We start from the raw sequence: 27,997 nt of genomic DNA on the forward strand, positions 1-27,997 counted from the left end.
AACCCAGGACTAGGACTGTGTAATTTTGATTCATTCACACCAGATGGCTGTTGACATTTTTTTGACACTCTAAGGGAGAAGAGGTCAGTGCCCTGACTAAAGAGTCAGGTGCTGCGTGTTTTACACATTCTTGCCCCGGGTCTCACTGAAAACCACTGGTGGGAAGGAACCAGTGGGCTCGTGGGACTCCAGGGCTGACTCAGTCCTCAGCAGGACGTGTAACCGAGAGAGCCAGGAGCACTGTGGACAGCTCACGTGCACACAGGGGTCTCACTTCAGGGTTTCCCCTGAGGACGTCCGGGACTTCCTTCTTCAGAAACCTCAGTGTTGAGACTTCTGCATCTGAGCTCTCTGTAGCTGGTGATACTGGGGAAAGCACCTCCCTCTTCAGAAAGACTCGGCTTTCAGACACTACTTTTTAGTTTGTTTTTCTCTACTTCTTTGGCCATTTCTTATGTCTCCTCAGAGTCTCAGCCTTGCTTTTCCCTTGAATGTTTGTTTTCCTAGTTTTCTTCTCAAGCAGCTGATCTGATTCATTTCATCCACTCTGGCAGTTTAAACTGTGCACTGAAAACTCCCAAACCGTCCCAAGATTTTCGTTTTCCTACAGAGCTCCTTATGCATCTCTGCAGACCTCACTCTTAAATACTTGACTGGCTCCTTAAATGTCTAAAACTGAATCAATGCTGTGCCTCTGCACACAGACACCGCCCCCCCCAAGTACCCTCTGCACACAGACACCGCCCCCCTCAGGTACCCTCTGCACACAGACACCGCCCCCCCAGGTACCCTCTGCACACAGACACCGCCCCCCCAGGTACCCTCTGCACACAGACACCGCCCCCCTCAGGTACCCTCTGCACACAGACACCACCACCCCAGGTACCCTCTGCACACAGACACCGCCCCCCACCAGGTACCCTCTGCACACAGACACCGCCCCCACCAGGTACCCTCTGCACACAGACACCGCCCCCCTCAGGTACCCTCTGCACACAGACACCGCCCCCCTAGGTACCCTCTGCACACAGACACCACCACCCCAGGTACCCTCTGCACACAGACACCACCACCCCAGGTACCCTCTGCACACAGACACCGCCCCCCTCAGGTACCCTCTGCACACAGACACCGCCCCCACCAGGTACCCTCTGCACACAGACACCGCCCCCCCAGGTATCCTCTGCACACAGACACCGCCCCCCCCAAGGTACCCTCTGCACACAGACACCGCCCCCACCAGCTACCCTCTGCACACAGACACCGCCCCCCCAGGTAACCTCTGCACACAGACACCGCCCCCCCCAGGTACCCTCTGCACACAGACACCGCCCCCCCAGGTACCCTCTGCACACAGACACCGCCCCCCCCAGGTACCCTCTGCACACAGACACCGCCCCCCCCAGGTACCCTCTGCACACAGACACCGCCCCCACCAGCTACCCTCTGCACACAGACACCGCCCCCCCAGGTACCCTCTGCACACAGACCCCGCCCCCCCAGGTACCCTCTGCACGCAGACACCACCCCCCCCCCCAGGTACCCTCTGCACACAGACACCGCCCCCCCCCCCAGGTACCCTCTGCACACAGACACCGCCCCCACCAGGTACCCTCTGCATACAGACACCGCCCCCACCAGGTACCCTCTGCACACAGACACCGCCCCCCCCCAGGTACCCTCTGCACACAGACACCGCCCCCCCCCATACTCTCTGCACACAGACACCGCCCCCCCCATACCCTCTGCACACAGACACCGCCCCCACCAGGTACCCTCTGCACACAGACACCGCCCCCACCAGGTACCCTCTGCACACAGACACCGCCCCCACCAGGTACCCTCTGCACACAGACACCGTCCCCCCCCATACCCTCTGCACACAGACACCGCCCCCCCCATACCCTCTGCACACAGACACCGCCCCCACCAGGTACCCTCTGCACACAGACACCGTCCCCCCCCATACCCTCTGCACACAGACACCACCCCCCATACCCTCTGCACACAGACACCGCCCCCCCAGGTACCCTCTGCACACAGACACCGCCCCCCCAGGTACCCTCTGCACACAGACCCCCCCCTCCCCCCAGGTAACCTTTGCAGTGGGTTCGCTAAAGCATTCTGGGTAGCACTGCCCCTTTCTTAACCTGCTGGTGGTGGCACCTCTGCCCCCCCAGACAGCTCAGACAGCTAGTTTTCCGCCCCTCCTTGCTGACTAGTTGTGTTCTCTCATAAGTTTGCCTGTCTGTTTAAACCAGAAGTCCTTAAACTTGAATATTGTAACTATTACAACCACCTGGACTGTTTGTTAAGTGTGAATCACAGAGCCACGAGAATCCAGGACATTGGTATGTTTACTAAGCGACCTAGCGATTTTGGTTTGATGGCTGGCCTCAGTACCACACTGAGCTGTAGGCTCCATGGGTAAAAGAAGCACGTTTTTAAGTCCAGTATTACGGCAGGGTTCCCCAAACTACGGCCCGCGGGCCGCATGCGGCCCCCTAAGGCCGTTTATCTGGCCCCCACCGCACTTCCAGAAGGGGCACCTCTTTCATTGGTGGTCAGTGAGAGGAGCGTAGTTCCCATTGAAATACTGGTCAGTTTGTTGATTTAAATTTACTTGTTCTTTATTTTAAATATTGTATTTGTTCCCGTTTTGTTTTATACTTTAAAATAAGATATGTGCAGTGTGCATAGGGATTTGTTCATAGTTTTTTTTATAGTCCGGCCCTCCAACGGTCTGAGGGACAGTGAACTGGCCCCCTGTGTAAAAAGTTTGGGGACCCCTGATCTACAGTATTATTGCCGGCCGTAGTATACAGAATTTTCACCTGACCATTTTTGATTAATAGGTGATTTTATTATGGTCCAACCAAATAATAGAATATTTGTAAAAAATGAATGATTCCTATTCCATAAACTTCTGTGGTAACTACAAGGCTGTATCAATCACTATTTCAGGGTGTTACCTGGCTCCTAAGTAAGGAGGCTGTCATTGTAGTCACTGTTCATAGTCCTTCCTGGAGACTGTTCTTCTCCACTCCCCAGTTGAAAGTTCCCTCATGGAGGCCTGATCTCCAGGTGGTGCAATGGATACATCAGACTAGGACGCAGAGGACCCTGGTTTGAGACCCCGAGGTCACCGGCTTGAGCATGGGCTCATCTGGTTTGAGGAAAGCTCGCCAGCTTGGACCCAAGGTCGCTGGCTCGAGCAAAGGGTCACTGGGTCTGCTGTAACCCCCTGGTCAAGGCACATATGAGAAAGCAATCAGTGAATCACAACAAAGAATTGATGCTTCTCATCTCTCCTCTTTTCTGTCTGTCCCTATCTGTCCCTCCGTCTTTGACACACACACACACACACACAAATTAAAGTTCCTTCATGGAGCAAGTGGACGTCTAGGCCCATGCACTCCCCAGCTGCACAGATAGGTTTCACCTGTAGGGAAGGCTCCATCCTCCCACGGTCTCATCCAAAACACTCCTTTGGGACCTCACTTGTTTAGCCACCCACCCTCTGTACCCTTTCTTTTTCCAGTGGTCCCCATGGAGTTGAAAACACCCTTCACGCTCCCAGGTCCCTGTGTCTGGTGCAGTGCTTTCTAGGCTGCTCCCAGGCTGTCCTACCTGTCCCCTTCACACGGTACAAAGCAGGGATGAGAAGACTCCAAGGAGCCTCTTTGTCTCGTCCTGTAACAGACGAGCAGTTTCCAGGAGCCCTGGCGAGGAAACGGTCCTCATGCTATTGTTCGGGAGTGTCCTTCCCGGATGGATCTAGGCGGGCTCTTCTCCAGAAGTGTGGGCTCCTGCCCGAGGGCAGTGCCTCCTCTCTGCTCCTCCTCCCCCCGCAGTGCAGCGTGTCTCTCTCCACCCTCTGGGCTCCATTCTCCTGCCTTACCCAGCTCCCTATTTCCTGATTTCTTCTCTTCAAAAAGATTATTTCTTTCACTTTATATTAATGGGTGAAAAATAAGGTCAATATCATGGGAAAGAAAAAGGTTAATTTTATTGTGGGATTTTTTTGAGACTATCTCTCGTACTTGATGATCACATCTCAATTAACTTAAACGTTCATTTAAATACAGCAGCTGCTCAGCCAGGAACCGAGATCTTCAATCTGCCAGCAGTCACTACCTCAGGTAAGACTCAGACAACAGCATCTGCAGTAGGAAGTTGGTGTGATAGCAGTGAAGCCACAGGGAAATGGTGGGGACCAACTGCAGACCAGGCCACGACTCCAGCCTCCCAGAAGTGAGGAAGAACTTGTCATTTACTCGGGGAGAGGGGCACTAAAAAGTGAGTTGAGGCCCTGGCCAGTTGGCTCAGTGGTAGAGCATCGGCCTGGTGTGCAGGAGTCCCGGGTTCGATTCCTGGCCAGGGCACACAGGAGAGGCACCCGTCTGCTTCTCTACCCCTCCCCCTCCCCCTCCCCCCTCTCTCTCTCTTCCCCTCCTGCAGCCAAGGCTCCATTGGAGCAAAGTTGGCCCCGGGCGCTGAGGATGGCTCTGTGGCCTCTGCCTCAGGCGCTAGAATGGCTCTGGTTGCGTCAGAGCATCACCCCCTGGTGGGAAGAGCATCGCCCCCTGGTGGACATACTGGGTGGATCCCGGTCGGGCGCATGCGGGAGTCTGTCTGACTGCCTCTCCGATTCCAACTTCAGAAAAATACAAAAAAAAAAAAGAGTTGAGATTCAGTAAATACACGTTGAAAAGAGAAGTGAGCAAAGACTGATAGCAGTGTAGGAACTAGGACAGAGGAGACTGTTAGTAACTAACGCAGGTGGGTGGCTGACTCCATGGGGGGGGGTCGGGACGGCTTCTCCGTGGGCGCCTTGCCGGGCACTCTGCACTCAGTGGACTGGAGGAGGGTGTCACCGTCTGTGCATTTGTTCCTGGAGCGACCCTCAGAAACAAGCAGAACTGTGCTGTCTCTCTCAGGCTCCGTTAGCTCCAGAGGTCACTCCTTTGCTGACCCTGCCAGCAACCTTGGGCTGGAAGACATCATCAGGAAGGCTCTCATGGGAAGCTTTGACGACAAAGTGGAGGACCATGGCATGGTCCTGTCCCAGCCCGTGGGCGTAGTGCCAGGCGGCGGCAATACCTCGGTTGTGACCAGCGCAGAGACGCGGAGAGAGGAAGGGGACCCGTCTCCTCTCGCAGGTGAGGGCTGCACCCTTGGCTCCCCAGTCCTGATGCGTCACGCAGGGCTCTCGTCTGTGCCCTGAGGAGCCTCGGAGGCTCTCAGTTCTTCACTTAGACGTGTTGGTGACGTGAACAGAAATCAGTAAGAACCAAGAATTCTCCCGGAACGTCCCCCCTCCAGCGTGTTTCTCTGTGTGCATCTAGTCGTCATCTGCGGGCACACGGTCGTGATGACAACAGGACCATTTCTTGTTCTGCTTTTGAATAAAAGTGACTTACTATCACAACAAACAAAAAAACAGGTTCAGTATAAAAGAATTTTATACCATAGAAAAGAGTTAAGAGAAAAGGAGAAAAAACCCTTCAGAGGTCACCTTGCCCAGAAAGCTGGTGTTACTGAGGAATGAGCGTCATTCCACAGGTCACGGGGCAGGTGCATATAAAAGGATTAAGGCTGAGGTCATTTTACACATCCTGTGGCAGGGAGCAAACACACAGAAATGACTCGAAGGTTTTTCTTGTATTTTGAGAATGTCGCTTATGCGTAAAGCATGATGAGAAGGGCAGCTGAGTGCAGGTTTGGTTCCGGTTTCTTTTCCTCTGACTCAAGCAAAAAGTCTCACTGAGGTCACAGAAAAGGTTAGAGATTAGAGCTTCTTGTTTATGGTTTTTACTTTCACACATAATTTCAGGGCAGTGTGGATTCACGTCCGCTCTGAAAAACAAGCTTTTCTTCCCCCTTTTGCTCTTACCTTTTAATTTCATGATTTTAAGTGTGTGTGCTTTAAGATCGCAGCACTGGTGACTTAAGAGGTCATTTCCACTGCGGCATTTCTTTCTAGTAAGGTTCTCACACACCATTTTCTTACAAAGGGTTCTGTATTCCAAGAAACTTCATGCTCAAGATCGTCTTGGTGGCCTTTATATTTGAAATGACAGCTTGGCCGGTTATAATAGTCTTAACACATACTTTCCCCAAAACATCCTGTAGACTTACATTTTTTTTCTGGCATTCGTTGTTATATAAGAAATAAGGCCAGGTGCCCCCCCCCCCGACCCCCACCCTTTCAGCAGGTGACAGTTGTCTGCCTGAAGAACCTTTTTCCCTCAGTGTCAACAAATTAACTCTCAGCATGTGCCAGTAGCGCTCATTCTTCTGTGGCAGCTCTGGGCCACTGGAGGGTTTGCATTTTCAGGGAGATGTTAACACAGGTATCTTGTACCTTCTAGTAGTTACTTTAATCATCTTGAATTCTGTTATTTTTCCTTTGTACTAACAATTACATATATTCTGATCCTTGCTCTATTGTTTCCTAAGCCTTGACCCCCTCATTCTTGATTTAACTATTTTTTGAGCTTTTATGAACTGGTTTCAAATATTTTGAAGTTTTTCTTCAGTATACAAAGCACCTTTCGCCCCTTGTTCTATTATATTCTCTAATCATCAAGGACTTCTCTTTCTACCCACTTGTTTTCTGTACATTGAAGGACACGGGGCAGGATGGAACTTTCTGCTAGGCGGAGGAAGCGTGCTGATGACCCAGCTCTCCTGACGTCTTTGTCCCATTTAGTTTCCGAGCCCAGCAGGGCATCCCACACCTGTGAACTGCTGAGCTCACAAACTAGATGCAGAAGGCGTCGCCAAGACTTGCCAAGCCTTCGCTGAGGTCCAGCACTGCCATGCAGGGGTTCCTGTTCTGAGGCTTTTTCCTTTGACGTGTCGTCTTGGCCTGGTGTGATAGTCCTCTGTGTGAGGTAGTGAGGATTTTAGAGTCCTGTCCACCTGCCAGTGCCAGGAAAGAAATGTTCCACCTTGTTTCACAAATTGTTCCACAATGTTTCAGTTCCTTGGTTACATTTTTAAGTGTATAGCATGAAGATACACCCCTCTGTCTTAGTGGCCTTATTTCTGACTTTAAATACTTTCACTTCAGTGGATACTAGGGTCTGGGCTCTTCAGTGCTCAGTTCAGCTTCTCTCACTTGGCATTGTGCAGCCACTAGCTCTTTGGTAAGTTTTATCTTGAGAACATAATTACTATTTACCAACAACTGATTTAGTTTATTTCACTTATAGGAGGAGTTTGCAAACCAAAGCTTATCAGCAAGTCAAACAGCAGGAAATCGAAGTCTCCTATCCCTGGACAAGGCTACTTAGGAAGCGAACGGCCTTCCTCAGTGTCCTCTGTGCACTCAGAAGGGGATTACCACAGGCAGACACCAGGCTGGGCCTGGGAGGACAGGCCCTCATCAACAGGTGAGCCGCTTGCTGCTGGGAACTGCGTCTGACGGGTTCACTGAGTGCCTGGGTGAGAGCTTCTAAAGCCGGGCACTACCTGTAAAATATGTCTCCGTTACTGTACCATTGATAAGTCCACTTTCCAGAATGGAAAGTGAATACATACAACCTTAAAAACTAAAAATTTAGGGTCTGATTACCGTGAACAAAGGAAGTTTCCTCCCTTCTGCGCGCTGGGAGTCAGCCAGTCTGGTGGAGTCAGTCCTTCCGCAAACTCGCAATGGGACATGCACCCAGAACAGGTGCACCCTGAGCCTTCCGTACAACATTCTTACAGAAGGCTCTTTGGGGACACCAGGAAATCAGGATCAGAAATGGGAAACATAGTTTTGTCTGGACAGACTGATGAATGACAGTATTCTAGGATATTTATTAATGTTTTCCATTTTGTGCCCATTTGTAAGCTTTTTAAAAAAAAAAATAATAGTGGCAAGTCTCCAAAAGGAAGACTTTACTTTTTAAATCTATTTTTTAGCTAGAACTGGGATGTTTGCCGTGGATTTAAGTTTTCAGAGAATTATAAGCCGTATTTTCCTCAGGGGTTAAATATACATATATGTCAATGGAAAAATCTGAAGTGTGTCCTCCCCTTAAGACGTGTATAAATTTCATATGAATATTAGCATAACTTAAGGCGTTTTGGTTCCTAAAATTCTCACACCTCATGTAAAGTGGTTATGTTCTAACTTGAAAACTTACAGCCTAGATCAATGATTGTTCTCAGATTTGTCTTAGGGAAGGAATTACTAAACCACAAAGTTACTTGTCACAATGGTTGGTTTCCTTGAGTTTCTGAAGCTCTAAAAACGGAGCACAGGCAGCCGTGCTCTCATTAGGTTTGTCCCCCTCCTAAATCTTGTTTCTGCCCCGCGAGATCGAGGGTGAGCTGCTTCCTGCTGCCTGACCTGCTGAAACCACTGAGCCCCTGAACTGACCTCCAGCAGTCAGGAGGTGCTCGGGGTGACCGCTCCTGTGGTAGAGCTTGCTGTCTCGTAGCCCTGCTTGGACTCTAAGGCACCGTCTCACAGCCACCGGTCAGTGGACCACTGGTTGGAAACCACTATTCTATGGAAACACCTAGTTTTAGACTTAATGACTAAAACTCCGTTAAATAAACTTTAATTTCTGGGCTCAGCAACTCTCACCTCATGTGCTTCTTCATGTTACTTGTCCTTTCTAGACTCATTGCTGGATTGTCACTGGCTACAATCTCAGTGGTGAAACCTGGGCCCTTCTGTCGCTTTGTTGTGCTTAGTGTCGCGAAGCGGTTGAACCCGGTCCCGTTCTCCTCCAGCCTGTGCGCGCTGGTGGGTCCGCAGCGGGGCCTCTAACGGGGACCGTGCTTTTCCCTCACCAGGCTCCACCCAGTTCCCGTACAACCCCCTGACCATGCGGATGCTCAGCAGCACGCCGCCCACGCCCATCGCCTGCGCCCCAGCCGCTGTGAACCCGGCCGCGCCGCACCAGCAGAACCGGATCTGGGAACGGGAGCCCGCGCCGCTGCTCTCAGCCCAGTACGAGACGCTGTCGGACAGCGACGACTGAGCCGCTCGCCAGAGGCATCTCGGTGGGGCCGGAGTGTGGGGGCGGGTCTCCAGTCTAGGGGTTTTTTTTTCATCGCAGGCCGCACACCTGCCTCCCTGACTTACGCCCAGAGACTCTCCAGGAGCCTGGCCTGTGCACGAAGCAGAAACCACGGACGCGCAGGGGCCGGCAAGGAGGCGGCCTCCACCGCAGGCGGCTCTGGGTCAGAATCATAGTGGAGGCTGAACTGTAGAATTTTTAAAAAGTGGACAATTCTTGTTCTTACATCTGTAAAGAAACCGTAATGTCTTTAAAATCACTCTTCTGTAAATAGATGATCTTTTTGCAGTGTCTCCCCGTGCTGTAGTATCTGGTGTACTTACGTTCAAATCAGCATCAACCTCGGGGGTGATTTTTAAGAATCTTCTTGTCTCTCTTTTGAACCCTTGTCTTCTCGGCAACCTCACACAGCCCAGGGATGGAGTGCTGGCTGTCACGGGCATTGTATTTCTCTCCTCCTTTGCTTCCGCCAAATACAGGTTCCCAGGAGATATTTAAAACCTTGTGGAAATGTTTAGATTTTTAACACAGACCCAGTCATAAAATCTGTGCATTAACATGTTAAGGTTGGAAGGTAGAAGGAACAAAATTCTGCCATATTGTAAATTTCCAGCGCAGGCTTAAAATTTTTTTTTAATTAGCACTTAAAAAATATGACTGCATGGGTATGTTCAGTTTTTAAAGTTTTATAGCCTTATTTGAAGCATACCTCACTGTTATGCACACTGGTAACTAACCACGCCCCAAGCACCCTCTCTCCTCCCGCATCTGACGCAGCACAGCGCAGCTTCCATTTTGAAATAAATTTGATCACCTTGTCCACAGGGACAGCAGATGTGGTTCAAGGCTCTTGCTGTCTCAGGTTTCAGAGGAAAAAACTTCTCTTCACTCTGATGATGACTCACTGAGGCAGATGACCCTGCCCTTAGCCCTCGGCCACTAGGTGTGCTCTGAGCACACCCTGCACTCCCCCCTCCCCCCTGTGCCGCAGGACCAGTCTGCTGAATCTCAAGGAGCAAAGAACATCAGACTGAACTTGAAACGGACTATGGTACTGGAGGGTTGGTTGTATCTATTTTTCATACCACTGAGGCACAGTGTGGAAGTACTTCTGTAGCAGATAGCTACTAAACATTTAGGGAGAATGCCCAACTGATTACAGGGGAGAAATAGAGGTCTCTCAGGATGGTAAAAATTAGCACTTTAAAGACTTTTAAACCTAAACTTTTTAACAATAGTACTCGAGCCTCAAAACCGGTCTACGATAACCACTGCCTTCTTTGTAACGAAGCGTTTTGTGCTGATGGAGACCTTTCCGGCACCTGCAGCGCTGCTGTCTGACCTGGCTTTCTAGATGAGGCCCAGTACTTGGCCCATGTAGTGAAATAAGTGACAGAGGCCATAAACGCATGTCTGTCTACAGTTAAACCTTCACTCCTGTTACTATTCCACCCTTGTGTACTTGAGGCCCTCAAATAAACTTTAGATCAGGTTTAGTGACCAAATTCCTACCACCTGGAAAGTTGATGTCACTTTCTTATAAATATATATCGTACACATTGTCATATGAATGAAAAGCAACTATGTTCTACTCACCAGTGTTCTGCTGAAATGGGGGGATGGAGAGATCATTACTGACTTACACTGTCGGCTGACCCAGAGAAGAACACGATGGCATTTTTCTATGACCCTGGGGGTCTTGAGCTATTCCAAGTCAGAATGGTTTTTGAGAACATGTCGATCAGAGCCTACCTTGTCACTTCTGCAGTTCCACTGGAGGACCAGAGTGGGCAGCTAGTTCCTCACTCAGTCCTGTCACAGTTCCGTGTTTACTTCATCTGCCACCACATAGAGCAGCGCTGTCCGAGTGGGAGGTTAAGTCCCTGCTCGTTTCTCAGCTGAGTGATCAGGGACAGAGCTGTCACGCACCTTACCTGCGGAGCAGCCCGCTGGGAGGGAGGAGGCCCGCCGCAGCACGACAGAGTGACAGGCACAGCCCGAGAGGGACCGGTTTCCTGTTGAAGCGAGCTGTAAATCACGGTGACACTCTTTGCAGGCTGAGATTTCTGTGGTCAGCAGGTACGTCCTCACACACACGATTTCTTAGCACCCAGGACTAAATTACAAGGTCTTCCTAATACTGTTCCTAGAAATACTTTTGACAGTCCAATTTCCAGTGCATGTTCATAATCGAAACTTTCATAATGCTTTAATTTTGGTATGCTGAGTGACTGTTCTTAGAAACCTGAACACTCCAGTGATGTGATCAGTAAGTGGTCACAGTCCACTGGCCTTGCCACCTGGTTTTACACCAGTACAGATGGACTTGAATACGCACTCACATGAAGAGACTCTGAAAACCTCCACGGTTTTTCCAGCACTGGGACCATGAGCTGAGTTGTTGTGGAGTATCAAAAATCCTTAAAAACTTGAAGTGAAAACCTAGCTTTCAGTAACCTGTGCAGGTGAGTAGTAGTTGACGACGACGATTTCTTTTTAAATCATCAATAAATTAAGAAGGGGTGCCATGGAAACTTCGTGTGCTTCACATTAGTCTGTCTCCCCAAGTTAGGACTTGATTAAAGGAATTAGGTGGATGGTAAATAACATAACCTCAGACAGAAAGTGGGAAGAAATTTACATCTGCAAAATACAAAATTCTAGTTTCAGTCTTGTCTCTGAGGATCTGGACCTCAGGGTTTCTGGCACTTGATTTTTAACAACTCTTTGGTAAATTGCTTCTTATGAGAAACTCCAAGATTACAGAATACGTGCAATATTGTGGAGCCTACTTTATTATGAAAGGATTCTTCCAGTATGTAATAGGAACCAGAAACACCAGTGTACCATTCCCACGCACAGCCCACCCCGAAGGCATACCGACACCACCAGGGTTCCTTCGTGGGGCTGAGCAGAGCGACTTTCCCCGGCGGACTGCTGCGTGCAAACACCCAGCCAGACTCGCGTGTTTGCAGCTGGTCCACGGCGGCGTAAAGGCGATAGGCTCATTAGAAACCAGCTGGGCTGAGCCAGGGCGTCTGGTAGGTTAGGCGTGTTATGTGCACTTTTGACTTAACAGTATTTTAAACTTCGGATGGGTTTATCAGGACATAACCCCATCCTTTTTCTAGACTTCGAGGAAAATTGAAGCAGTCTGTTCCCTGAAGGTCATCTGACCACGAGGCTCTCATTTGTTCCCTACTGTACAAACGAGGGTGCTGAGACCACATTCGAGAAGCCACCGCCAGGACCCAGATCAGCAGCTCTGCGATCCCTCTCAGCATGACCAGGGGGGTGGGGGGGTGACCCTGAGTCACAAGGTTCTGCATGCAGTCTGGGCACTGTTTCTGTAAAGAGCCCCTCAGGTGACTGCTCTGACACCTACCTGGGTTGCGAAAGGAGTGTCCAGCAGCACTGACCCCGAGAGGCTCCAGCATCCCCTTCCCCCTTTCCCTAAGTGTATGTGACTGGATACATGTGGAGACAGACATACGGCTCACTTTTATTTACACTCTAGTAAGAGGCTATACTTTTAGGTGACTAATCCTACTTAAAACTTCACTGAAGATAGTGGTGGCAACAGCAGGATACAATGTTTCCTCCTCATGGATTTAGTCCCACACTGGGTCTCATGAAATAGGTAAGAAAAAATGACTCACCATAACACGTCTGCCACGAGGCAGGTAGCTCTGGTCTGCCAAAGGATGGTAAAATAAACGAGGGTAACAGACCCACGGGCCAAGCCCGAGGGCAGAGATGCTGTGTGACACTCGGCCACTCAGAGGAAAGCGGCCACCTTGGGACCAGCACGGATGGCCTCGCTACAGCCGACAGCAGCGTCCTTGGAGGTCTAAGCCGTCGGGGCTGAGGCTCTTTCCTTTAGAAGGCAGGAGTGGCAGTGTGGACGTGTCCCTCACTGAGGCTTTGCTGCGTAAGCCCAAGTGTCAGAACCGAGGACTCAGTCAGTGGTTTACGACCGCTTTCATCTCAGGACACACGTCACCGTTCCTCAGTGCTACAGCACACCAGCACACCGACACACCAGCACACCGACACACCTCCTCTTGCCAATCGGACAAAAAAATAGGTACTTGCTTCCCTCCCACCGGACGGCTACTGCGCTGGCACTTTTTTACTTGGCAGTCTGAGGGAAAGAGGCCGGTGCTGCACGTGTTCCAGAGCCTCGCCGCGGCGCACCCGGAACACCACTGACCTAGGCGCGGCAGCCGGCTGGCGTTCTCGGCTTCCTGGGGGAGGGCGGCAGCGCCAGGTCAGAGGCCGCTTCTCCTGGCCAGCTCGGCCAGCTCCTCCCGGATGTGCTGGGCCGAGGCCTCGTCCTGCTTCCGCTGCGCCTGCTGCAGAGCCTCCTGGTAGACCTCCCTCGCTTGTGTGTATCGCTCTGAAGCAGCCGGAGAGAGAGAGGGGAAGGAGAGATGGAGGTCCTCAGGGAGAAAGTGCTGCTGGGGACACAGACCTCACCCTGTGCTCGGGAAGGGTCCACCTCACTGCCCCCCATCTGGCGGGCCGGGTCTGCAGAGGAGGCGCACCGGCACCGGTGTGGGGAGCTCGGACCCGGGAGCACAGCCTGGGGGCCCTGGCTCCATCGGCCACAGACCTCCTGAAGGAAAGGGAGGACCTTGCCCTTCCAGGCGAGGCCACGAGGAACACGGCACAGTGCGGTGGCCGCCGTTTGGACGCACCCACCACTTCGTGAGGACGCGAGGGACCCCTGGGACACGCTACAGAAAGGAGCTGCCTCACTGCCAGGCTTTCCCGTGCTGATGTGGCTCAGCAGTTCCGTGAGGGGCACGTAACTCGCAGCCAGACCCCCGCTGGCCCGCCGGGACCTGGGCCTTCCTCGCTGCCCGCCCACCCGACAGGCGTGCACACCGGTGCCCCCTACCTCTGTGCGTCAGGACCGCCCACCCGACAGGCGTGCACACCGGCGCCCCCTACCTCTGTGCGTCAGGACCGCCCACCCGACAGGCGTGCACGCCGGCGCCCCCTACCTCTGTGCGTCAGGACCGCGGCCAGGTTACTGAGCACCATGTGCAGCTCCGGGTGCTCCGTCTGCCGGGCCAGGTCCGATGCCCTCTGCACGTGCACACAGGCCTCCTCAAAGCGGCCCTGAGCGTCCAGGGTGGTGGCCAGGTCGCTCAGCAGCACGATGGTCTGTGAGAGAAAGGAGGCCGCTTTCACGTGCATCCGGAGTCACGGACTGAATCTGCACTGGATTTCACCTCCCCTCGCCCTGCAGAGGGCGCCACCCGCCTTGAACCTGTGCCTTTGCCGCTCACACTGCGACCAGCAGCTTCGGTTCAACTCTCTGGACAGTGACGCACATCCAGAAAGGAGGGGACAGGATGAATGTTATTTAACTCATCATATTAGAAACAAAAAATAGAAGAAAAAAAAAAGCTATACCATCCCATTTAAGGTTCAGCAATCTTAAGTAGCCAGCCCCTGGAGACGTGTCTTAGAATAAGGTCATCCCTACTGGTGACCCTGGACTCCCCAAAAAGAAAGACATCACCCATGTTTAGGGAGACCCCCAGGAAGGGTACTAAAGGAGGCAGGTCCCACGCGCTCAGCCCCCAGTTGTAGAACTTGGTGATCTGAATTCAGTTTGTCTTATTCCTCAAGGATATTCCATTAAGGGGACTAACAAGTCTCCTTCCTGAAGGTCATTCACAGCCGTATAACTGCCCATCCGCCCCAACCTGGGGACACGTTCAGTCCAGTTACAATTTTTGTGCTCAACTGGTTAGAGCGTTGTCCTGAAGCACAGGTTGCCAGTTTGGTCCCCAGTCAGGGCACATCCAGGAACAGACTGATGTTCCTGTCTCTCTCTCTCCCTCTAAAAGCAATAAAGTAAACAAAAAAATGTTGTCCTTTGTTGGCAGTAGCAAGCCTTCACAGATCTACTTGTTATCTCTACAAACTCACTTTGATCGAGGAGAGACAAAGATGATTTCAAATCAGTGTGTTCAGTGTTCTAACAGAAATTCTGCTTTGCACACTGTGCTTTCTTCTGTCTGGGTTTTGTTTTGTTTTTTAACGTGGTCCCTCCTGCCTTCTTTCCCTGTCATCGTATCTGTGTGGCAAGGGAGGCGGGGACCCCCAGCTGTTACACTCCCACATTAGAGCCAACATTCGGACACACTGTGCTGTGTGTGGATTCTGGAGGCCCAGGAACATGCGGTACTGGCCAGGCCTGCCTTTGAGCAAGGCTGCTCTGCTCTGCACAGCGGCCAGCACTCGGAGTGCTCCGGGCAGACCCAGGAACTGACCGCCAGTCTCCAAGCCTCCTGACACAGGCGGTGGGAGGCATGAGGAGGGCACACCAAGAACCATCGGCCGATGGTTCTCCGTGAGTGTGGCCTCCACGCCCATCAGTTCTGAAACCTGTCCGCTCTCACCTGTGGGTGTCTCTCTCCTAGGATTTCTTCAGAAATACGCAGGGCTCTCTCAATCAGCGCTTGGGCCTGCGACGGGTGCTCGGAGAGCAGCAGGAAGCGGGCGTAGGCATCCAAGCACATGCCAAGCAGCAGGCGGGTGTTGGCCTTCTCGTCCACTGAGAAGGAAGCGAGAGCATTGCTGGGACACGTCCAGGACAGTGAAGCAAGGGCGTCAGAGTTGGTCAGCATACCCTCATCATTCCTCCTCCTTACCAAGACCCACAGATAAGAGTGTCTCACGTCACTTAGTGACAATTTAGGTAGATTAACATCTGCACTGGTTCTAATGCCAGCACGTGTGTACCGCAACATCTAGTTAAACAAGCTTTCCCCCTTTTCACTGAGTCCACACATTGATGAAAATGTGGGACATTTTTAGTTTGAAACTCATACTTAGCAGATACATGTGAAGATAAAACTCAAAGTGGGATGAGTTAAAGAAAAGTCTAGGGCCAATGAAAAAGTTTTAAGGTACAATGAGAATCCTGAAATGGAAAATCACAAACCAAATTTAAAAACCAGTTTTTGGAGAATAATTATAACGGCTGCAATGATACAGTGTCTCTTGAGACACGTTCTAGAAGTGACCACACAATGTCGGGGGGAACCATCCAGTGTCACAGAACTGGAGAACATGCAGGAGAACAGCACCCAGAGAAGGAGTCTCATCATACATGAGAATCGGCGGACAGAGGAAGGAGGCTTCACCTGGGAGAGTTTGAGACAACCCCACACTGTGAACTAAAAAGGTTACTTACACGTCAGGCGTGCTCTGCCCCAGAGCCTTGCCCTTGTTCCTCCTCTGCCTGTAACATTCTTCCCTCGGCTGCCACCTGGTGTGTGCCCTTCCATGCTTCAGTTTTCTTACCAACTCGGCCTTTCCCGACCCCTCCATCAAACAGCACCCTGTCCCAACATACTCGCTGTGCACGTATTCCTTCACACACACAGGCATGGAGCACTCCTTCATTTTTGTCTTTTGTTTTGTTTTGTTTGTATTTTTCCGAAGTGAGAAGCAAGGAGGCAGAGACAGACTCCCGCATGCGACCGACCAGGATCCACCTGGCATGCCCACCAGGGGGCGATGCTCTGCCCATCTGGGGCGTTGCTCTATTGCAACCAGAGCCATTCTAGAGCTTGAGGCAGAGGCCACAGAGCCATCCTCAGCACCCAGGCAAACCTTGCTCCAATGGAACCTTGGCTGCGGGAGGGGAAGAGAGAGACAGAGAGGAAGGAGAGGGGGAGGGGTAGAGAAGCAGGTGGGCACGTCTCCTGTGTGCCCTGGCCAGGAATTGAACCTGGGACTTCCACACACCAGGCACCAACCGGCCAGGGCCCATTTTTGGATAATTACCAATTTACTGGATAGTGGGGTTTTTTTAGAGTTGGAGAGAGAGAGAGAGAGAGGCATATAGGGACAGACAGACAGGAAGGGAGAAAGATGAGAAGCATCAATTCTTCATTGCAGCTCCTTAGTTGTTCATTGATTGCTTTCTCTGATGTGCCTTGACCAGGGGGCTACAGCAAAGTGAGTGACCCCTTGCTCAAGCCAGCGACCTTGGACTTCAGGCCAGCAATCATGGGGTCATGTCTATGATCCCACACTCAAGCTGGTGTCCTCAGGGTTTGTACCTGAGACTTCAGCGTCCCAGGCCAATGGTCTATCCACTAAGCCACCACCTGGTCACACTAGGAAGTATCTTTTAAAATGCTAAATTTAGACCAAATATCACTTTTTTTTAAGCAATTTTTTTTTTTTAACAGGGAAAGAGAGAAAGTCAGAGAGAGGGATAGACAGGGACAGACAGACAGGAACGGAGAGATGAGAAGCATCAATCATCAGTTTTTCGCTGCAAGACCTTAGTTATTCATTGATTGCTTTCTCATATGTGCCTTGACCATGGGCCTTCAGCAGACCAAGTAACCCCTTGCTCGAGCCAGCGACCTTGGGTCCAAGCTGGTGAGCTTTTGCTCAAACCAGATGAGCCTGCACTTAAGCTGGCAACCTCAGGGTCTCGAACCTGGGTCCTCTGCATCCCAGTCTGACGCTCTATCCATTGCGCCACCTCCTGGTCAGGCCCAAATATCACTTTTAAAAAACGATTTTATATATTGATTTTAGAGGAAAGAGAGAGAGGGGTGGGGTAGGAGTGGGAATTATCAATTCATAACAGTTGCTTCTCATATGTGCTTTGACTGGGCAAGCCTGGGGTTTCAAACCAGTGCCTCAGTGTTCCAGGTCAGTGCTTTCTCTACTGCGCCATCACACGTCAGGCCAAAGACCACTTTCAATACTAATATAAATAGGTTTCAAGATTATCGCAAGAGCCTGACTAGGCGGTGGCGCAGTGGATAGAGCGTTGGACTGGGATGCAGAGGACCCAGGTTCAAGACCCCAAGGTCAGCTTGAGCGAGGGCTCTTCTGGTTTGAGCAAAGCTCACCAGCTTGGACCCAAGGTCACTAGCTCGAGCAAGGGGTTACTCGGTCTGCTGAAGGCCCACAGTCAAGGCACATATGAGAAAGCAACCAATGAACAACTAAGGTGTCGCAACAAAAAACTAATGACTGATGCTTCTCATCTGTCTTTGTTCTTGCCTGTCCCTATCTGTCCCTCTCTCTGACTCTCTCTAAAAAAAATTAAAAAAAAAAAGATTATCACAAGATGTCTAACAGAGAGAGAGAGAGAGACCCTCGTTGTGCATTCACCAATTGCTTGCCACATGGGCCCTGACTAGGGATTGAACCCACAACTCTAATGTTTTAAGACAATGCATTAACCAACTGAGCTAACTGGCCAGGGTCAGATTAGGTTAAAAAAAAAAAGTCCAATCATAGCCTTCCACAAAAGATACAAAAAATAAAATGACTCAGAGAAAGTTAAAAAGATGGTCAACAATGTAAAATTAAAATTTGAGGCAAATAGGACAAAAATCATTTTTTCCTGATGAAAGGATAATGAAGATATGTATCAGTAGCATAGATATATGTATAGAGGAAAATAATCACAAAAAATTTGTCTAGAACTAAAAATCAGCAAGAAGACTTGGGCAAAACTGTAAGCCAATTAGACATAAAAGACGTACAGAACACCCTACCCACTGACAAGGGAATGCACTTCTCAAATGCACACGCAACATTCTCCAGGAAAAACCATATGCTGAAATTCTACAAAGCATGATCTCTGATCACAACACAATGAACTTAGAACCAACAGATAAAAAATTGAGTAATTTCCAATTGTATGGAAATTAATCAACATACTCCAAAATAGCCTAAGAATAAAAAAAAATGACAAGAAAAACTAGAAAATACTTTTAGAAATTAAAAAAATCAATTCATGTGATGCCACTGAAGCAAGGGAGAACTTTACAGTTGAAAATGCCTGTGTTAGAAAGATTGGAACTCAGTAACCGATTCCCACCTAATGAACCAGAAAAAGGGCAACATAAACCCAAGGAGATGTAACAGAAATCAGAGTGGAATTAATGAACTAGAAAAGTAAGAGAAAACAAAACTCCAAATTGCCTCTTTTTGAAAAGATCAACAAAACAGCAAAGGAGAAGTTGCACAGCCAGGCTGACCCTCTACAAACTGAGACCAGTAAACAGAGAAGGTAACCGTTTAATAAGTTACGTTACTACATCACATGGCAGCAAATTCTTACTAGTACTAGTGAGTGTATTAGTCCCAGCCCTAGAGCACTTAACTCCCATATAACTCCATAAGGGAGGTTCTACTATTACTTTATTGACAAGGAAACAGGAAAGTTAAGTAGCTTGTTTATAGTCACACCAAGTGGAACAGGCAGAATTCAAACTCAGGTGCCAGACTTCAAGCACTCATGAAACTAAATAGACCACCAAAAAATACTTCAACTTTCCAGAAATGCTTTAATTATTTAAAATATAAAAATAAAGTCAACTTTTAGTTCACGGAAAGGAGGAAGGACTCAATGGGGAAAATCTCTTAAAAAGAAAACTCCATAAAGTTAAAAACTAGAAAAGGAGTATGTTCTCAGGTACACAGAGAATACTGTAGCTTATGCGTTCAAAATATAATTCCATAAGGAAGTTTCTTCTAGGAAAACAGGTCTTTTCTCCCACTCAATTCCCTTGCAGCACCTGGCACTGTCCTAGGTACTGAAGTCAAGTTGAGAAAATGGGAGAAACTTGAGGATGAGTGAGAAAGGGGAAAGGTAGCCAGAGAATCAATTCTAAAGGAGATCTGGCCCATGTGGCGTCAGAGATCCCACAACTCTGAAGAGATCACTCCTATGGAAGACCCCATACATATTCCAGAACAGAAAATATAGAAAGCATCCCAATTCATTTTATCACATTCAGACAATCCTCTGATGACAAGCATAAAAAATAAACCATGGATGTCACATAAGAAAATAAATGCAAAAGTTCTAAAAATCTCAGCATTCAAGATTAATCCAGCAGTATACTGAACAATTAACCATTACTAGCAAGCCTGGCTTACTCTAGATATATAATAAATCCATTCACTCAGTTGGCACCAAATTCAGTACAAGACAAAGTTGTCCATTACCACTGTGATTCAATGTTGCTTTGCGATTACAGCCAATGAACTAAATTGAATGGGGGTAGGGGGAGGATTAGGGACACAGAAGTATATCTAAATGGAAACAATTATAATTTCCCAAATGCCTAATTACACATCAGGACACAGTATGAATATCAACTGAAGAACAAAGAGTCACGTATCCACTTGGAACCAAATGTAATAAAGTAGCTGCCACATCGGTGTGAACCCGTCTGTAGGCAAGAACGACATCAACATCGTGTTCCTCACTGTGTTCCTGGACGGGAACTCAGGGTCGCGGACAGTGCAGTGAGTGACTTCCCTTGCTAGCTCAGCTGCAGTCTGTCCCAGGACCCACCCCGTTCAAGCAGGGGGATTCCCACCCATTGTTAGGAATGGATCCTGATCAGTTTTAGCCAATCATAGTTATCCCATTTCTCACTGAAATGCCATGTCACCCAATTCCAGCCAATAAGAAATAAGGATAAATCTACCTGTGGACTTCTAGAGAAAAACTACCTTCATCCTAAGAGAAACAAAGAAATCCAAGGTCACTAGCTTGAGCAAGGGGTCACTCGCTCTGCTCTAGCCCCCCAGTCAAGGCACATGTGAGAAGCAATCAATGAACTAGAGACACAACTACAAGTTGAAGCTTCTCGTCTCTCTTCCTGTCAGTCTGTCTTGCTGTCTCGCAAATGGCAGTGCGCTTGGAATGTACAAGCACAGCAAGAAAAGGACCTGTGGGGTGGAAGTGGATTTGCAGGGGGAGCAGCAGGTGACACGGGAACAGCAGTCGGGGTCAGATCACGCAGGACCCCCGAGGTCCACACAGTCTGAGTTTATTCTGAAGGGGTTGCCCCGGCACTGAAGTTCTAATCCTAAAAAACCACTTTGCCTGCTGCACGACCCGCAGACTGAGAGAGAATGCAGGGAGCAGGACAGCCCCCAGGCGGCTTACACGTGTCCAGGCAAGAGACCAGGGTGGCCTGGACCGAAGCAGCAGGGCAGGAGGGAAGATGTGGTCCGGGATGGAGTTATTTGGATGGTGGGTCCAATATAACTTACTGGTGAAGTACCATATGAGGGAAGGAGGGAGGGAGAAGGATACAGCGATGTGGTCCCCTATTTACACATTTGCTGGTTGACTCCTGTGTCCCTGGAGATGGGACCTGCAACCTTGGCGAATCCGGAGGGTGCTCTAACCAGCTGAGCAACCCAGCCAGGGACCAGAGCTTATACACAACAAAGTGAACAGATAAATTATAGACATGCCACCAAAGGGCTAAAAAAAACACAAAACACCAGTGGTCATTTAACCAAAATATCTTATTCCAAATCTTCTGCTGAGAGCTTAAAAACAGCCACTTAATTTCCCAAACGGATGACACCCCCGACACCCAGTTCCCTTGACCACAGATGAACAGCGACGCCCTTTGTGGCAATCAATGTCCAGAAAGCAGTCAGACCTCCCTACCTGACAGGATGTCTTCTGACACTCCCTTCTCCCTCTCAATCCTTCCCTCCAGCGTGGAGACGCAGAACTCGTAGCCAGCAAAAGCAAACTCCGGCCTGGAAAGCAAGGGTCACCACTGGGCTTTCCCCTTCCACACGCTCCTCCTTTGTTCTCATTCTTCCAGGGTGGGGTTTGAATATTATCCACGGAGGAAGTGTAAGATGGGAGAGAAATCTTGTTTCAAGCCTCTGAGGGATGTCAATATGCCTTTTTTCAAAAGTTGTATTTTTCTTTCTGGTCATTTAATGTAAGGCGAGACATAAGGAGTTAGGAACACAGCCAGTTTCAGTGACTGACAACCAGCAGTTTCCATCAGTCCCTGACCTTGGGCACACGTCCAAGTTGTTTTCTGACGCCTTTCCTGTGTGGCCGGCACACTTTATACAAGAACTGAGACTCATCTAATACTTGACAGTCAGCACCTGTTTCCTGTCCTGCTTACGCCAAGTCTCTCCTCTAATCCTAGACATTGCACCTCCCTAAGACCTCCCTACCCGATCGCCTCTGCAAGCTGTCACCACACTGCCCCACTCTCCACTGAGACGTCCCCGTAGCAACGCCCGCCTCACCTAACCTTGTCCCTAAGGTCCCGGTCTCGGGACGCTTGTATCAGCACGATGGCTTCTTCAAACTTTCCTATCCCGAGCTGCTCTTACGCCACTCCCTCTAAACTCAAGTTCCAGCTCGATCTTCCCGTGATGACCTTGAGAGCAGTGTGCTGCCAGGGCTGAGGGCTGTTTGCCCTGCCCAGCGTGTTCACAGAAAAGGCAGGGGCCTGTCTGGGAAAGCCTAATGGTTTCCAAGATGAGGGAAGGAACACTCTGGATGTGACACCCAGTTTTCTGGAGACCCAATGATTCAGTAGGTAAATGAAAATTACACAGCACATCGCAGGATCCGAGTTTTCTACCCACAATCCCATTCCGTCTGCCGCCACACCTAGGTTCAGACTGTGCTTACCTATTCTGAGCAGCATAGATACTAGCCAACTTCAGAGAGATTTCAATTATCGCATTGTCTTCCTGTTGGGAAAAAGAAAACTGAAGGAAATACATACGAGTGAATCTTCCTTGTGGGACATTTCAGATTAGCCTCTAGACTGACTGGCAGGAATCAGTGAGTGGTGAGCCCCTCAGCCACTGTGCTGTGGGTGAGTGAGAAACCAGCAGTCTTTACACAAACCCTGGGGATAAAGCCACCTTTATTTTTATTTATTTTTGGCCAAAGTACGTGTTGGGTGTTTTCAGAAAGCCTGTTTGGAAACCTGTGTCAGCTGGGGCCCAACCCTAAGCGATGGTCCTTACCTGTAGCATGCCTTCTCCAAGAAGGTTAGTCATTGTTGCCTTAAAAAGGCTTTCTGCCTAAAAGCACAAGGACAAGAGTTTTCTTTTACTTGGGCCCCATCTTAAGTACTAGTCTGATACATCGTTCCTTATAAAACATAACAGACACACATTCACACACACCAATGGAAAAGTATCCTGGTGATGGGAAAACAGACCAAAATACCTGCACCCCCACATCCTCTGAGCACCTTCTAAAAACTATTCTATTCTGAGTTGAAACTTCAGGAATTAACTTCTCATCCAAACTCACTGTGGCAGAGGCTGCAAACTATTCCCTAATATTCAATTCCTCTCTCTACCTTTTAGTTACAAAATCTCAATTTTTAAGAGGTCAGCCTCCTCTGCAACTAGAGATGGTCACATGATAAAGTTTTGGCCGAAAGATGCAGGCAGAAGGCATACGAACCGTTTTTAATTCATATTGTATAAGGAAGCTGCCGGCTTTCCATCCCTTCTTCCTTCCTTCCTGCAAGCTGGAGGTGAGCCAGCTCATCTACCATGTGAGGGCCTGTCTAAGGAGCCTGGCCTCCGGGCCACTTGCCGGAACAGACGTCCACAGTCCTCTCCGGTGTTTGTCTGCCTCTGTGCCAACTCGTTAAAGAGAAATACACCTCCTTCTTGTAGGAGTCACCCTATCTTAAAGAGTTTCTTTGTTACAGTGGCTTAGCCTGTACCCTTACCAGTCCTTCACAAACTCAAGACATCACCACGTGATTTACTTACATTTTCAAGCTGACCCCGTATGTATGCTAAGTTGGCCATCTGAAAGCAAATTACAAGTTGTTTTTTCAGTTCACAGCACTGTGTTCCTACTTATTTCAAAATCTTTATGCTAAAAGCTCCTTTTTGCATTCTCCCTCTAAATAAAAACATTGTTCAGAGAAAAAAGTATGTCACTAATCTGCTAGAAGCAAAGGACAGCAACAATACGAGAAATAAATACCTGCATCTGCGTTGTGGAGGTCAAACCAAATATAAATCCACTCACCCCTGAAGAAACAAATGTCATTTGTTTCTTTTTGGTCTGGCATTGAAACTTTGGATAAGTGACACCCCAAGTGTAATAAAAATTGAACCAAAAAGAAAACTTAGTAAAAACAAAAACCAAAAAGCTTTCTATTCCTGAAGGTCAGGACTATACATCAGGAGAGCTAACACCCCTCTTCTGCCCCACCCTTCATTAGTGGCTCAGATTAGTGAGAGGCGTTACCAAGTCATAAGTGTAAGTGATGGCCTTCTTGTTGTCACTCTGGTAGGCAAGACGAAGTGCGTCGTGCAAAATTACCTCGGCCTCTTCCGGCTCATCTTTCATGATGCTCAACTGAAGAGAGAAAGATGTAAAAAAAAAAGTGGAACGTGAAGACAGCAGATGCATGTGCTCCCACAGAGAAGAGAATGTGGCCAGGCCCCCCATACACAGACCCAGTGGCCCGTTCATCAAATGTTGACTGACTTCCCACTGCGCACCAGGCACCCACTCTACAATGCCGACAGGGAGGTCAGCCTCCCTTGCAGCCTGCGTGTGGCTACAGGAGAGAGTTTTGGCCAACAGCTGCCGACAGCAGGGATGTGAGCAACTTTCACATCATATCTGATAAGAGAGCTTCCTGCCCGACATCCTCTCCCTCTTCCTGCAGGCTGGAAGGGACCCTGTACAACTCGTTAGCTTCATTATAACTGATAAGGAGAGCTATGAAAAAAGTGAGGGAGAGGAACAACAAGGGTGTCCTCTAAATGAGAGACAAAGCAGCTTTACCAGGAAGTGACAGCTACACTGAAGCAGAAAGGATGAGCTTTCAGTCAACCCAATAAGGAATTGTGGGGGGAAATGGCCAGACTGGACTGTAACTGGACCGTCTGTGCTGAGAGGCAGTGCTAAGGCACCTGTAAGGAACGAGGAAGGAATGAGCAAAGGTCCTACGGGCTGAAGAGAATGGTTAAGAACCACTCAAGAAATGAAAAGAAACACATGTGAAAGGAACGAGAATTATTACTGTCGAACGAGGGGGCAAGGCAGGGTGGTGTCACTGTGTAGGGTCGGGCAGGTCACGGCAAGGAGTTCAACTTTTTCTTTTTTTGGTATTTTTCCAAAGTTGGAAACGGGAGGCAGTCAGACAGACTCCCGCATGCGCCCGACCGGGATCCACCCGGCACGCCCACCAGGGGGTGATGCTCTGCCCATCTGGGGCGTCTCTCTGCCATAATCAGAGCCATTCTAGCGCCTGAGGCAGAAGCCATGGAGCCATCCTCAGCACCCGGGCCAACTTTGCTCCAATGGAGCCTCGGCTGCAGGAGGGGAAGAGAGAGAGGAAGGAGAGGGGGAGGGGTGGAGAAGCAGATGGGCGCTTCTCCTGTATGCCCTGGCTGGGAATCAAACCCGGGACTCCCGCACACCAGGCTGACACTCTACCACTGAGCCAACTGGCCAGGGCAGGAGTTCAACTTTTATCAAATGCACTAGGAAGTCATTCCTAATTTTGAGGCAAGAAGGTGATATGATTTATTTTTTTTTCCTCATCACTCTGGCTGATGTCTGAAGAATGGAACATTGAGGGGGAGGGGAATAAGGTAGGCAAGACAACTAGGTAGTAGGCTGTGACCATATATAGCCAGAGTGATAACCGGGGAGATAAGAGGAAAGGTGGCCGCCTGACCAGGTGGTGGCGCAGTGGATAGAGCGTCCGACTGGGATATGGAAGGACCCAGGTTCGAGACCCCGAGGTCGCCAGCTTCAGTGCGGGCTCATCTGGTTTGAGCTAAAACTCACCAGCTTGGACCCAAGGTCACTGGCTTGAGCAAGGGATTACTCGGTCTGCTGAAGGCCCATGGTCAAGACACATATAAGAAAGCAATCAGGCCCTGGCTGGTTGGCTCAGTGGTAGAGCGTCGGCCTGGCGTGCATAAGTCCCGGGTTCGATTCCTGGCCAGGGCACACAGGAGAAGCACCCATCTGCTTCTCCACCCCTCCCCCTCTCCTTCCTCTCTGTCTCTCTCTTCCCCTCCCGCAGCTGAGGCTCCATTAGAGCAAAGATGGCCCAGGCGCTGGGGATGGCTCCTTGGCCTCTGCCTCAGGTGCTAGAGTGGCTCTGGTCGCAACAGAGCGACACCCCGGAGGGACGGAGCATCACCCCTGGTGGGCAGAGCATTGCCCCTGGTGGGCATGCCGGGTGGATCCCGGTCAGGCGCATGCGGGAGTCTGTCTGACTGTCTCTCTCCGTTTCCAGCTTCAGAAAAATACAAAAAAAAAAAAGCAATCAATGAACAACTAAGGTGTTGCAACAAAAAACTGATAATTGATGCTTCTCATCTCTCCGTTCCTGTCTGTCCCTATCTCTAACTTTCTCTCTGTCCTTGTTAAAAAAAAAAAAAAAAGGCCCTGGCCGGTTGGCTCAGCGGTAGAGCGTCGGCCTAGCGTGCGGAGGACCCAGGTTCGATTCCCGGCCAGGGCACACAGGAGAAGTGCCCATTTGCTTCTCCACCCCTCTGCCGCGCCTTCCTCTCTGTCTCTCTCTTCCCCTCCCACAGCCAAGGCTCCATTGGAGTAAAGATGGCCCGGGCGCTGGGGATGGCTCTGTGGCCTCTGCCTCAGGCGCTAGAGTGGCTCTGGTCGCAATATGGCGACGCCCAGGATGGGCAGAGCATCGCCCCCTGGTGGGCAGGGCATCCCCCATGGTGGGCGTGCCGGGTGGATCCTGGTCGGGCGCATGCGGGAGTCTGACTGTCTCTCCCCGTTTCCAGCTTCAGAAAAATGAAAAAAAATAAAAAATAAAAAAAGAAAAAGAAAAAAAAAAGGTGGCTGGTTTGTTTGTTTTTTGGTGGCACCAGGATTTGTTGCTGAACTGAAGTGTATTACTGGGAGGCGGTGGGAAGGTACCACAAGGTTCAAGGATGGCTATGAGGTTTCCAGGCTGAAAAACTGGGTAGATAGAAAGAAAACATGGTGAAGAAAAAGTGTTCAGGGAGGAATTTAAGATCAAGAGTTTCGTTTTGGACAGGTTAAGTCTGAGAGCGTCAAGGTGGAGATGGCGTGTCGGCGGCACACTGCAGCTTGGCAATATAAACTCGGACGCCCTTGGCATCAAAGCAGTGATAACCCCACAGAAGAGCTAAGATAACCTGGGGAGGAGAAGAGAGAATAGAAGGGAAGGTGGCGGAACGGAAGCGTTTAGAAAGAAGGGACGCAAACTGCTCATCACTGGCACTCAACTGCATTTTCAGGACGTTACATACGGTACGTGAAGCATCCTCTGTGCCAGTCCTGGCGGCTTAGCTGATTCGCTAACGACCAACAATTCTGCTCATTCTGTTCAAATGAATGACACCTGTGCTGCCACTTCCTCCTGCATCCGAGACTGCAGTGGTTTCCCGGGATGGGGCCCAACGCCGCCCCGGCGACCGGGGACAGCGCCGCCCGGCCCGGCGTCTCACCTTGGCTCGCTTCAGCAGCTGGATGATCTCTGCTTCGGTCTCGTCCGCCGCGGGCTCGGCGGGCCCGTCGTCTGCGGCCGCGGGCCTCGAGAACCACGCGAGCGCTGCGGGGAGCAGGAGGTCACCGGGCGGATGCGCCTCCCTCCCCGCGTCCCCCACCCGGCCCGACCCTGCCCCGGCCGCCCCGCGCCCCCGGCCCGCAGCGCTCACCTGCCAGCAGCGGCAGCAGCCCCGCGCCCCCGCCCTGCGGCGCGCCCCGGGGCGGCGGCACCTGCACCCCGGCCGCCTGGCCTCCCGCCGGCCCCGGGAGCGAGGGCGCCGAGGCGACGCGGCACCGCCGCCCCGCGGCCCGCAGAAGCCGACCCAGGTTGGGGCTCAGGAGCCGGAACATGACCGCGCCGCGCACTGCAGACCCTGCCAGACCCGGGAGGTCCCGCCCCACCCCCCAGTCCGACGCCTGAGGGCTTGGCAGGACCGTGACGTGGCTACGCCGCTCCGTGACGTCACTGTCCCGCGCCGCGTCCCCTGCGCACTTCACCGGAAGGCTCCTTGCAGTGGTGGGCAGTCCCGCCCCCACAGCCCGACGCCCGCGGGGTTGGGAGAGCCGTAATGTCACCGCTCTTTGACGTCACTTCCCCGCGTCGCGCTCCCTGCGCACTGCAGGCCCAGTCAGACCC

The 27,997-nt window shown here is 50.5% G+C and overlaps 2 protein-coding genes across 23 annotated transcripts in view; one reads left to right on the forward strand and one right to left on the reverse strand.

Annotated features, from left to right (window-relative positions):
• The window catches only part of NCOR1 (nuclear receptor corepressor 1), a 123,863-nt gene extending 113,326 nt beyond the window's left edge, over positions 1-10,537 (forward strand). For all 22 annotated transcript variants that reach the window (XM_066264326.1, XM_066264325.1, XM_066264327.1 and 19 more), the window contains 4 exons: positions 4,089-4,142; positions 4,941-5,162; positions 7,221-7,400; positions 8,800-10,537. In XM_066264326.1, the coding sequence (XP_066120423.1) occupies positions 4,089-4,142; positions 4,941-5,162; positions 7,221-7,400; positions 8,800-8,987 (644 nt within the window). In that variant the 3' untranslated portion in view covers positions 8,988-10,537. The remainder of the gene's footprint in view (positions 1-4,088; positions 4,143-4,940; positions 5,163-7,220; positions 7,401-8,799) is intronic.
• A 1,266-nt stretch (positions 10,538-11,803) lies between these two features.
• Positions 11,804-27,956, reverse strand: TTC19 (tetratricopeptide repeat domain 19). The gene is made up of 10 exons (XM_066264362.1): positions 27,531-27,956; positions 27,321-27,424; positions 24,103-24,213; positions 23,616-23,654; positions 22,851-22,907; positions 22,507-22,568; positions 21,508-21,602; positions 15,446-15,600; positions 14,036-14,198; positions 11,804-13,425 (listed from the first exon to the last, which is right to left on the reverse strand). Exons 1-10 carry the CDS (start codon positions 27,709-27,711, stop codon positions 13,298-13,300), a joined length of 1,095 nt encoding a protein of 364 aa, XP_066120459.1. The 5' UTR covers positions 27,712-27,956; the 3' UTR covers positions 11,804-13,297.
• Positions 27,957-27,997: the final 41 nt, after the last annotated feature.

Source organism: Saccopteryx bilineata, chromosome 2, assembly GCF_036850765.1.
Source record: "Saccopteryx bilineata isolate mSacBil1 chromosome 2, mSacBil1_pri_phased_curated, whole genome shotgun sequence".
Taxonomy (NCBI): domain Eukaryota; kingdom Metazoa; phylum Chordata; class Mammalia; order Chiroptera; family Emballonuridae; genus Saccopteryx; species Saccopteryx bilineata.

Excerpts from the sequence above, each read along its gene's own strand:
- TTC19 (XM_066264362.1), bottom strand. The coding sequence starts at position 27,711 with ATGTTCCGGCTCCTGAGCCCCAACCTGGGTCGGCTTCTGCGGGCCGCG. Across the intron at positions 23,655-24,102 it reads TCACTTACACTTATGACTTG|ATGGCCAACTTAGCATACAT; the intron begins GTAACGCCTCTC and ends ATTTGCTTTCAG. Across the intron at positions 21,603-22,506 it reads ATCTATGCTGCTCAGAATAG|GCCGGAGTTTGCTTTTGCTG; the intron begins GTAAGCACAGTC and ends CTTGCTTTCCAG.